Below are 12,824 nucleotides of genomic sequence, written 5' to 3'. Positions count from 1 at the left end.
GTTGCTTTGTAGATAAGAACTAAATCTAAATAAACACTTGTATCAGTGATTGGTGTTTTACTTTGTGGTACAGGAATCAGAATACATTGTCCATAGCACTCAGAATAAAATAGCGTATTTGCATTATCCTCTATATTCCAATGAAATAGAATGATTTTAGTACCATAGTTTGTGTTTTTATTTTTTTCTTCACCTTATAAAAGTTAATATGGTGTGCTTTAAAATAGCACGATGTAAATAAGGGAAGAAAGCAACTAGGAAAAAAATTATTACAGTTGTATTCATTTAACAGATTGAAAATAGTGACATGATGATGACTCATCAAACAAAAAGAAAAAAAAAACTGGTGTTATCACATTTATCTGTAACAAAATAGTGGTAGAAATAACTCACCTTGTTGTGTTTGACATATATAGGTATATGTACGTTTGTAGAGGTATGCACACAATCTATTTCACCAACTGTTGTAGCAAAGTATTTCAGTGTTTATTTTAAAAAGGCATATGCTTTTATACTGAATATATAATGCATAGATACTATCTGCTTCCAATTAGGAATGAGCTCATCACATGTAACTTAACAGTATGGCCTCAGGAAAATAGATGACTCTCCCAACACAATCCTTTTTTGAAACAGCAGGGGATCAGCCTAAGACTATCGCTAAGATTCAGGCCCACAGTCAGCTTTAACTCAAAGCAGACACTGATTTTATTGGTTGAATGGTATACTATTTATAGTAGTAGTTGGGCAGCAAAATGAGGAAGCCAGTGAAAGAATCTTTTTCCCCACAACTTTAGAACTGGGAGGTGTTGATGCTTACAGGATACCCCGGTTGAAGGCAAAGACCATGTCTCTCTTGGATGTGTATTCCTAGGGTATCACACAGTAGCTGCCACATAATAGGTACTAAAAAACGTCATGACTCTTATAAAAAATGCTCTTTACTACTGAGTTATAGCCTAAAGGTCTACCATATACATTTTGTGCTATTTCTTTTCTTGAATAGGGAGAAGATCCAATTTATCCGAACTGAAGGGACTCCAGGATTGGTGCGCCTTTCAAGCGATGCAGACCTCGTTATGTTGCTGAGGTACGTACATAACACTCACTCTTGAAGCAGACGGTCTCCTGTCATCAGATATCATGGAATATTGGGGAAAATAATATGCCAATATTCTTAAATTATTCTTATTCTGTAGACTTGTGGAAATACGTTGAAGATTTAGGGCACTGATTGAGTGATCATTCACTTCAGGTTGCATTTGTTACACTGATATCTGTTTAATTTTCTTTTTACCCTGCTTGCAAGGGAGATGGTACTGGAAAAGGGAAAGGTTGTAATGAATAGAATCTGCCACTCACAGAATGGAACAGAAGGGTATCTGAATAAACCATCTACCGTTTACCCCTCAGTGTTTACCCCTTCTGTTTATATATTCTTTCAAATGTTTTTCTCAAAATATGTTTTGTCCCCTTTTGCTGACTCAAGACATTATTTATTTACCTTGTGGTTTTGAGAGTGTACGTTTGGGAAATCATATCAGAAAGTTGACATTTGGTCCATACTACTCACTGCCAACTTGATAGCCCTTCATAAAACTGACCAATTGTTTTTTGTTTTTTGTTTTTTCACCCCCCGATGGTTCAGCTTTGGTTTTAAATTTTAGAGTAGTTTAGAAAGGAAACTGGCAAGTTTTCAAAAGACTTTCTCATTTTTTTGTATTATCCCTCAAATGTAGGCAAGCCAAAGTAAAATAATGCTTTGCTCTACCCAGTGGTTGGGATGCTCATCCCTGTAACCTCCACAGAATTAAAGGGAACGTCATACTGAGCCTTTCAGGCAAGGTTCTGTTTATCCCTGAGTGCTAATAACCTCATTCAAGTATTCATGATTATCTTGACCCTGACCATTTCTAATTCGCCATTCCATAGTTGCCCTATTTGTTGCCGTATTTCTGACTGCCCATGTGATTGTTGTCAGAAAGTTACTTTTTTTTTTCTTTTTTTGTGAGGCAGAGTCTCGCTCTGTTGCCCAGGTTGGAGTGCAGTGGCCCAATCTCAGCTCACTGCAAGCTCCACCTCCCGGGTTCACACCATTCTCCTGCCTCAGCCTCCTAAGTAGCTGGAACTACAGGCGCCCACCACCACGCCTGGCTAATTTTTTGTATTTTTAGTAGAGATGGGATTTCACCGTGTTAGCCAGGATGGTCTCCATCTCCTGACCTTGTCATCCGCCTGCCTCAGCCTCCCAGAGTGCTGGGAGTACAGGCATGAGCCACGTTATTTTTCTTTATGTGTAGTCAAAGCATAATTCAAAGGGATGTAGTCACTTTCTATAATACTTCACTTCCATTGACTCTGAATAGGACCTATGGTGGGGGTAGCTTCTCAACCTAGTGGGTGGCCTCTCTCCTGTGGTATTGAGCCAGTTCTGAAAGCTGCATATAGTATGCTAGGTGGTCAGGAAGACTACTGGTCAATTAATATTAGAGTGTGATGTTTCTATCATGGTTTGGTTGGTGATAAAATAGTTTAACTTTCTGTTAACAGAATTCTGGCCAGGATATGCTCTTTTTCTTCATTATAGAAAGCTAAGGTTTTTTTCTCTTTTTTTCTTCTAAACTAAGAATTCTGCTTTTGGAATTAGTAAAAAAAAGAAGTCATAATTATCACTCACCTATCCATAGTTACATTTAGATGGTATAGTCTTAAATTTATTATACTATAGCTTAGAATATTTGTATTTTGATAACACAACAGTTTGCATGAGTTTCTATGTGTTATGTAGTAGAATTCAAATGTATTTGAATTCAAATAATTCAGAACTCATTCATACATAAAGAGCAAGGCTGCATTTTCTCCTCTTTGGGAAAATAAGCAGGTTCTCTAAAGCTAATGGGCCTTTGGAGAAGTGTGAGAAATTTTCTTACATTTAATAGTTCTATAATTATTGCATACAAATGATGTCATTAAATTCTAGACTTTTCATGTGGGTGATCACATGTGTTTATTATTTTAATAATAGTAAACAACACAATGTATTATATGGACATAGGTAATGTAATTAGTGATTATTGAAAAATTTGGGGTTTTATTCATGTCCTCAATTCTTTATTTTTTATTTATTTATTTATTTATTTAATTTATTTTTTGAGATGGAGTCTCACTCTGTTGCCCAGGCTGGAGTGCAGTGGTGAGATCTCATCTCACTGCAACCTCCACCTCCCGAGTTCAAGCAATTCTCCTGCCTCTGCCTCTCGAGTAGCTAGGACTACAGGTGCATTGCACCACGCCAGGCTAATTTTTTGTATTTTAATAGAGATGGGGTTTCATCGTGTTGCCCAGGCTGGTCACAAACTCCTGAGCTCGGGCAATCCACCTGCCTCAACCTCCCAAAGTGTTAGGATTACAGATGTGAGCTACAGCACCCAGCCCTTTATTTTTTATTTTACTTTGAAATTGGAACGATTTGAATTAGTGACTACAAACTTCAGTCAGCATACTTGTCACTTACATAATGGAAGCCTTTGTATCTATTTTAATGTTTTGTCTAATTTCTTAAAAAGGAAAATCACTCCTGTTACAAATTGACTTGATTATCAGTAAGCTGCAATGTAGAGATAGTATTGCTCTAGGACATTATTCAGTTCAAAATAAACCCATGTAAAGTTATTTTCCACTAAGGTTATTTTAAAATCCAATAATTTTTAAATGACCTTGTTGAATTTGTTATTGATTTTTCTATTTCATGTATCTTTTCACTAATTCAATTCATGTAAAAAATATACCTCTATCAGAGCTCATATAAGAAATGATTGATAAATTTGGCTATATAAATATTTTTAAATGGATATAATGAAAGATACCACATATAAAGGCATAGAGAAAGAAAATCAGCTGGAAGAATAGGTTTATAACATGTAAAAAAACCAGATCAGCCAGTCGCAGTGGCTCATGCCTGTAATCCCAGCACTTTGGGAGGCTGAGGCAGGCGGATCATGATGAGGTCAGGAGATCGAGACCACTCTGGCTAACTTGGTGAAACCCCATCTCTACTTAAAATATATATATATATATATTGTAGCTGAGAATGGTGGCTCACACCTGTAGTCCCAGCTACTTGAGAGGCTGAGGCAGGAGAATCACTAGAACCCAGGACGTGGAGGTTGCAGTGAGCCAACATCATGCCACTGTGCTCCAGCATTGCAACAGAGCTAGACTCTGTCTCGGAAAAAAAAAAAAAAAAAACAAAACAGAAAGAAAGAAAGAAAAGAAAGAAAACCAGATTGTGGATACATAAAGAAGGCCTTTAAAAGAAGAGAACCCAATAGAAAAATGGATAAAGGATATGAAAAGGCATAGAAATGGAAGTGTGAATAGCCAATAAACCCATGGAAAGATGCTAGTAATTATAAGTGTAGTTTCAAATAATGAGATACCATTTCACACTATTAGATCTGTAAAAGTCCAAAAGTCTGAAATACCTAACGATACATAAGAACTCTTGTTTGGCTGGGCTTAGTGGCATTGCAGTTTCTACAGACTTGTTGGAGTACAAATTGACACTGTCTTGTACAGCTGAATAGAGCTCAGGTCTCTGGTAACTCTCTTTTAGGAGAATATCATAAACAGACATTTCAATATGGAGAAGAAAGAAGACAATTAAATGGTCTAAGATCCAAATCCTCACGTTTGAAAAGTAGTAGCCAGGGTAAACAAGGGAGCTAATTATTTTGTGATTGTAGTTATTTAGGAGGTGTTTTGTTTTATTTTGCTTTTAATTATCCAGTTAAATCCTAAGCCCTTCGAAGGCTGAGACCCTATTGTTTATTTATTGGAATGAGGATATATAACATACTTTGTGTATTTATGATGAGTTCTCAATAAACATTTTCTATTTTGTGTTGGAATCCTGTTTCCAAATCTGAAAACCCAGGCATGATTTTCAAACAAACATGTACACTCAAACTTATATATTGAAATAGTAAAATAAAATCACGTTGTCCAAAGTTGGTAGGAACACAGTCAAATAGCCGCAGGGTTCACAAAAAGTACCACAGCCAGCCATTTTGTCCGAAGAATTACCTGCAAGAGAAAGGGGGTAGGTGCTCTCTTTGGGATGTAAACCGGATCTTGGATGGAATATTCTACCCTGTTGGGATTTAGGCTTTTCAGCACTACTTTGGCTGAAGGACCCATTTTGCTTCTTGTCTTTCCCCAGCTTATTTGAAGAAGAGATAATGTCATATGTGCCTCCACATGCCTTACTCTACCCCAGCTACTGTCAGTCCCCACGTGGCTCTCCCGTGTCATCTCCTCAGAACTCACCAGGTGAGTCCACCTGCTGCTCGCAGTGAATTCTCTGAGGAGTGAACCTTCAAGCCAGACGTTCTCTCCTCCCTAAAGACAGGACAGGAAGGGAACACTTCAGGTACATCTTTGGTGTTAGCATAGATACATGTGTGTATTTCCTGTCTCTTAAGAGTGGCTTATTTCCATAAGGATTCATTTTGACAAAGAGATAATGAATAGGAGGATTAGTGGTATGACATACTCAGATATAGAATTTACTTTTCATGATGTTATGTCATACAATATCAGGACACAAAATATTAGGTTGCTTTTTGACTTTAGAAAGTTCTAGTGAAGAGAACTTTTTTGATATACAATGAAGATAAAGTCTCCACTCTCAAGAAATAATATGGAATTGAAATTATTCAGTTTAATAGACTTGGACATTCTTTCCTACAGTATTCATTAATTGCATTAGATAGAACAGAGATGGATTGGCAAATAGAACATGTTGATAGGTAAACTGAAATGTGTACATTCAATCTCTTTTTGAAAGAGATAGGCATGAATGAGTGAGTGAGTAGGTGGATGAGCAAATGGTAGAAAATGCAGCTTGGCAAACAAGCTTTGAAAATGAAGGCAGTCATGATGTTGACAGAATATCAGCTGTATATAGGTCCTTATTATAGGCAATGCATTGTTCACACTTTAACAGCTATCAGAATTGAAAACAATTTCAGTAGAAATGCAAACTCCGTATGTGTCACTAAGCTGCTGTATGTTCTTTGGTATATATAACATGTGTTTTCACATACTGCAATGATAATGAAGCTGCAGCCTGATTGGATACTGCAAACAGGAAAAGATCTATTAATTTGTTCATTTAACACAGATTTATGGAGCATCCAACTATGATCCAAGCACTGAATTAGACTCTAGGACTACAGAGATGAATAATACAGTTTCTTCCTTTGAAGAATTCATGGTGTGGCAGTGAGTCAACAAATGACTCTGTGAAGCTCTGTAGTTAGTCCTGTAATGAAGAAATGTATGAGAACACAGCTGTGGGAGCAATTATTCTTTCAGGGCTGGGGATGGGGTATTTGGGGAAGTATGAAGTGGAGCCTTGAAGGATGATGAATAGGAGTTTACCAGGTGGACCAAAGAAAGAAGGGCATTCTAGTGAAGAGGGTAATGTGTTGGGCCATTCTTGTGTAAGTATAAAGAAAACCTGAGGCTGGGTAATTTATAAAGAAAAGAGGTTTCATTGGCTTATGGTTTTGCAGACTGTGCAAGTATGGTGCCAGCATTTGCTTGACTTCTGTTGAGGGCCTTAGGAAACTTCCACTCATGTCAGAAGGTGATGGAGAGCCAGCATGTCACATGGTGAGAGTGGGAGCCAGAGAGAGCAGCGAGGAGGTATCGCACACCTTTAAACAATCAGATCTCCTGTGAGGTCACTCATCACCAAGGGAGTGGTGCTAAGCCATTCATGAGGAATCCGCCCTTATGATCCAAACACCCCCTACAAGGCCCTACTTCTGACACTGGGGATTATGTTTAAACATGAGATTTAGAGGGAACAAACATCCAAAAAAACCATATCAGGTAGCATAAGCTAAGCCATAGAAGCATGCAAGTAGTGTAGGAAATAGATACACGTGTAGTTAATAGATACAAGGGAAGGGAAGTTCTCAAAGCTCAGTTTGGAAAGGTAGGCTAGGGCTGGTTGGTCATTGAGGCATCATTATTATTATTATTATCATTATTATTATTATTTTGAATCAGAGTCTCACTTCTTCGCCCAGGCTGGAGTGCAGTGGCGTGATCTTGGTTCACTGCAACCTCCGCCTCCCAGGTTCAAGCAATTCTCCTGCCTCAGCCTCCCCAGTAGCTGGGATTACAAACACGTGCCACCATGCCCATCAAATTTTTGTATTTTTAATAGAGACTGGATTTCACCATGTTGGCCAGGCCGGTCTCAAACTCCTGACTTCAAGTGATCTGCCCACCTTGGCCTCCCAAAGTGTGTGAGCCACCATATCCAGCCAACCTTATTCTATAGTCCATGTGAAGCCACTGAAAATGTATAAGCAGAGGAATACAAATAATATCCTGTTTTTCAAAGATCAGTCAGTCTGGTGGCAATTGGGAGGATAAATTAGAAAATGAGAGACTGGAGACAGATTCTCAGAGAGGCTGTTTCATTAGCCAGAGTAACATGATGAAAGACTGGCCTAGGCAGTGGAGATGGAGACCAGGGAACGAATTGAAGGGATATGTAGGATGCAGAGACATCAGGACTTTGAGTAGAGGTAGGGAAGAGTCAAGGAAGATTCAAAGGCCTTCACTACATAGGCTACCAGGCAGATGGTAGCACCCTCTGCCAAGAAGGCGAAATGGTTAGACTCAAATGGGAAGATTGAATGAGTTTGGTGTTGGATAAGTTTTATTGAGAAATCTTTGGGCCGTCAGTGGCAGATTCCCAAAGACAGCTGGAAATGGCAGCCATGTCGCACAGGGGAGGTTGAAAACAAGGAGTTCAGTGTACTGGTGGCAACTGAAACCTAGAGTATAGATTAGAGCAATTGGGGAGAAAGTCATTGAAAAGGAGAGGAAATAGTGGGTGATGACATGAGAAACTTCAATATTTAAGGGATGAGCTGAGACAGAGAAGCAAGTGAAAGAAAGAGAGCCAACAGATGTTGAATAGAGTTAGGAAAGTCTTTTCAGGGGAGCCAGGTTTCACAGAGTAGAGCCATATGCTCAAAGGGCTCAGGAAGTCCCAGCTACTCATGGGGGCTGAGGTGGGAGGGTTGCTTGGGCTCAGAAGGTCGAGGCTGCGGTGAGCCATGATCATGCCACTGCACTCCAGCCTGGGCAACAGAGTGAGACCCTGTCTCAAAAGGGGGGTGGGGCATCTGAAAAGGATGAGATCTGAAAAGAGGCCTCATTTCGATTTGAAAATCATGATGTTATAAATGGTCTTTGCCAAAGAGATTCTGTGAAGTAATAGGTTATAAACCGGATCTTGATTGGTGACAGATGATACAGGATCTGAAGCAGAAGTCAAATGCTCTTTTCATGAAATCTGGAGGTGAAAAGAAAGCAAAATAGAACAGTAGTTAGGAGAAGAGAGAGGGAAGGGATTTTAGGTTGGGAAGTTGAGCGTACGTGTGCAGAGGACACAGGACGTGAGTGGAAGGAAAGTGGTTTGTGGAATAAGGCAGGCTCATGGACAGCATGACACTGAAGGCAGAAACACAGGCCAACTTTGAAACAAAATAGGGATACCTGTTTTGATGGCACAGGTTGAAAGGAAATGTATGACACTACAGGTAGGTTTAAAGATTTAGGGGAAAACTTCATGAAATTCCCAACTGGCCTCATTCTTTTACCAGCTATCTGACTTTGGGCAGGGTACCTCCTTCCCTGAGCCTGGATTTCTTTTTCTGTAAAATAGGGATAATAATAATTACCTCACCTCTCATGATTATTTTTGGAGAACACTTTGGTTGGTGCTTGGAACATAACAAGTAGCCAATAAAGGTTAATGTGTTTTCTTTCTTTTTTTCTGGAAATTTGATTCTGAGAAGTATAGGTTGTTCACATTTGAACCATTAATTACTGGAACAAACAGACGCTGATTTGCAGAGCTGTCTGCTTAGATACTTAATCATTCAGAGTGGTCTTTGTCTTAGTAAGAGCCTATGCTGGGGTTTAAAGTGGACCATCCCTTTACCTATGTTTTATGGTTAAAGACGTGAAGCCATGTGGATTGTTGCTTGTGCCAGTCAAGGCTGTCCTTTTCCAGGCCTTTTGTGTGGCCTGTCTTCACTGAAGAAAAGGTAGATCGCCAGATGCTGCCCCTTCCATGCCCTTTAAAGGCATGCATTGAAGACTGTACACATTCTTCAAGACTGTATGAGCGTTCTAAATGTGGCTAAGTTTACTTCCTCATTTAGCATCGCAAATGCACATGAGTAATCCTTGGTGACAATCAAATCCATTCTAGAAACTTACATTTAAAGTTAAACATTTTCCAAAGACATGTGTAACCCAAATATATCTAAATTGCTAGCAGTGTTTGTGGTGGTTTTAATTTTCAGGAAGAATCATCTCCATATTTTTGGCCTACTCTGTTTCAGTGGGCTTTGTTTGATCTTGAAACTGGGTTGTACGGCCTGATATCAATGGAAGTCACTATAACAAATTCCACATGATACTAGGGCAGGCCTACCTAACCTCATTTCCCCTCTGGAGGCATCTTCTGTTTCTTTGAATAAAATAGCTTCTCCTTCTACCAGTATTCCTGAAGGTTTTGTGAAAGCAACATTTCAAACAGATTTTTTGAAGTGGTCTGATCCTCCTCGTGACTATAATTTCACCCCTTTTAGTGGTATGAGAATAATATTGTGAAAATTATGACAGTAATAAATTTTAATGATCTTCATTGAGAATTCCTAGGAAACTGGTAAACTTTCCACACTTTTCCTCATTCCAAGCACATTGACATGTATTTTCAAGTGCAGAAGAGAGAGGGGCTTTGGAAACTTTGACTCACTGCTTTTTGCAGCTGTTAGAGTGCTCACCAAAATTTGTCAAAATTTTGGAATGTGAAGGTTTGTTTTTCTAGGACCATTATAATGCCAATCCCAACCTCAGTGATGCCAGAAGGAAAAGATCTTTCCAAACACTATGTGGCTTATTATGCCAAATATGGGACCCAGAAGTTTATATAAGCTGCACATTTCTAGGAAATTAAATGCAGTAATACCTAATTTATCTGATATTATTGGAGATGTGCTCTCTTATGTGGATTTTCCAGGTAACCAAAGCTATGATTTTAACTGTATGAGAAGTTGTTTAACCCACTATTTACTGAAACTCTTTCATAAATGGATTATATTTCTCTTTACTTTCCTATACACAGCACATTGAGGATATTTCATGGTTTGGGGGAATCATTGTGCCCATGAATCATGATGCAGAGCTCTTGTTACTTGACTAGAGCTGGACTCCCTGGAAACTAGCACCAGCAGAAAGTCACCCTCAACAGAAGTAAAACACTCAGAGAGCACAGAAGAGCCTTGCGGGTCTTTACTAAAGGTTGTCTTGAGGGGATGGGTTGTGAGAGGGAATTATTTCTCCCAACACATTGTGTACCCTTAATGATCTTCGTTTTCTCTCTCCCACCACAAAGACTTAGCATTTTACCAGCTGTTTATGTCATCTTCTCCTCTTTTCACAATTCCTCTTCTCTGCTCATTCTCTCCTTTTTTCCTTCCTCCCTCTCTATTCCTCTCTGTCTCTCTCTCTCTCTCTCTCTCTCTCTCTCTCTCTCTCTGTCTCTCTCTCATCTGTCCTCTTCCTTTCCCCACCTTTCCTACAGTCCCTGAAATAGCTTTAGACCTGTTTTTAGAAAAGGTGTTTGATCCCTTCCCTTGACTCAGCCCTACAAAGATGATGTAGGAACCAAATTGCACAAATGAAGGATGCTCCCTGGGTGGTTAGGGATGGGGAAGTTGTGATCCCAGAGACCAGAAGAAAGCCCCAGACACTGTCTCTATCATAATATAGAGACTTAACTTTTTGTTGTTGTTAGTCTCCCTTGTCCTCACCCATAGAGCTGTCAGAGGGTGCCTGCTATTGGCAGACCCTTTACATTTCCCTTTAATAAATCACTTCCCTGCCAAGATCTCTGTCAAGGTTTGAGAAGTCAGAGCATTAAGTTATTTTCAATAAATGGTATGTACATGAGCATCAGCAAGCTCCAAGAAATGACCTGAGGGCCTTTTACTACTCAGAGAATAAAGCAAAAATGCCAGGTCTTCAGTGCTTGTGCTTTGTGCCAGGGATTTGGACGTGTTTTTTCTTAAGTTCCAGTGTTGAGCTATGTTCCAGAAGATGGAGCCTTCCAGAAATTATTGTAGTGCTTGATGTTTTGTTTTCATTCACTCACAGGGCATTTGTTTTAAATGTCATAGGGATTTTTTGAAAGTGAAACAGGAAAGAGGTAAGCTTCTGAGCTATCCCAGGACAGCATGGAGCCATGCTGGATCAGGCTAAGATCCAGCCCCTGTCCAATGTGGAGAACCAGTGCTAGTCATCAGAACAATGCAGGTTCTGGGTCACACACCCAGAATCAAAAAAGACTGAGACTGCCCGGGAGTTGGATGCCAAGCTATTTCTAGTGTCTTCTGAAATATTTTGTCAGATAGAATTCTTTAGTTTGTATATGATTATGCAATTTTGTAACAGTATATGAAAATAGGGTAATACAATATAGAAGATTTTTTAGACCTGCCTGCAATGACAAAGCAAAAACTCCCCAGTGTCTGTTACTGAAATTTTTTCCTGCACAGTATTAGCAAAATGCTGACTCTCCATGAAGTCAGCCCTTCATTTGATCACTTTCTAGATATAACTATGGATCTTTTGTATCTGATTTTCTTTACGACCATAAAGACCATGAAATTCCTCTGTCTTATAAAGTATTATAACCTAGAACTTCACTTACAGTTGTAGTTCCCATACAATTTTATTACCTCAATCTTCCAAGAACATTTTGTATTTCCAAAGTAGAAGTAACATCCTTCCTGCTCTGGAATTTCTTGGCAATTATACCTCACTTTTATTAAGAATTTGACAAAGGCCAACAGCATAATTTACTGTAATTTTATTTATTTATTTATTTTGAGACGGAGTCTCGTTCTGTTGCCAGGCTAGAGTGCAGTTGTGCAATGTCAGCTCGCTGCAACCTCTGCCTCCCGGGTTCAAGTGATTCTCCTGCCTCAGCCTCCCAAGTAGCTGGGACTACAAGCACATCCAGCTAATTTTTGTATTTTTAGTAGAGACGGAGTTTCACCACGTTGGCCAGGATGGTCTCGATCTCCTCACCTCGTGATCTGCCCACCTCAGCCTCCCAAAGTGCTGGGATTACAGGCGTGAGCCACTGTGCCTGGCCAATTTACTGTAATTTTAAAATGAAGTAATGTGTAAATGACTTTTTTCATAATGGAACTATGAGCAAAAGAATTTTTGCATTTAACAATTGTTGTCTCAGAGTTTTTATAATTAAATCCCTTTACCTAGAGTATAAACAGAATCAGAGCTAATTTTTATTGTGTCTGTATTGATATTGATGGAATGCGTTATGGCATTTCCCACATCCTTTTAAGCATCTCAAATTATACAGGAGTAGTTACTGTCTGTGCTGTTTTTCAAAGTAATCAGCTCTTAAAAAAGCATGTTTCTTGGCCAGGCACAGTGGCTCACGCCTGTAATCCCAGCACTTTGGGAGGCCAAGGCGGGTAGATCACGAGGTCAGGAGATGGAGATCATCCTGGCTAACACGGTGAAACCCCGTCGCTGTTAAAAAAATACAAAAAATTAGCCGGGCGTGGTGGCGGGCGCCAGTAGTCCCAGCCACTCTGGAGGCTGAGGCAGGAGAATGGCGTGAACCCGGGAGGTGGAGTTTGCAGTGAGCCGAGATCGCGCCACTGCACTCCAGCCTGGGCGACAGAGCGAGA

The 12,824-nt window shown here is 39.6% G+C and overlaps 1 protein-coding gene across 7 annotated transcripts in view; it reads left to right on the top strand.

The window, feature by feature from the left end:
* The window catches only part of LOC105468168 (HECT, C2 and WW domain containing E3 ubiquitin protein ligase 2), a 384,482-nt gene that overhangs the window by 326,788 nt on the left and 44,870 nt on the right, over positions 1-12,824 (top strand). For all 7 annotated transcript variants that reach the window (XM_071073114.1, XM_071073110.1, XM_071073111.1 and 4 more), the window contains 2 exons: positions 1,007-1,090; positions 5,222-5,331. In XM_071073114.1, coding sequence (XP_070929215.1) covers positions 1,007-1,090; positions 5,222-5,331 — 194 coding nt within the window. The remainder of the gene's footprint in view (positions 1-1,006; positions 1,091-5,221; positions 5,332-12,824) is intronic.

The sequence above is a fragment of the Macaca nemestrina genome, chromosome 11 (assembly GCF_043159975.1).
Source record: "Macaca nemestrina isolate mMacNem1 chromosome 11, mMacNem.hap1, whole genome shotgun sequence".
NCBI classification, from domain to species: Eukaryota; Metazoa; Chordata; class Mammalia; order Primates; family Cercopithecidae; genus Macaca; species Macaca nemestrina.
Note: the sequence above shows the minus strand (reverse complement) of the source record. Positions and strands in the feature narration are given on the sequence as shown.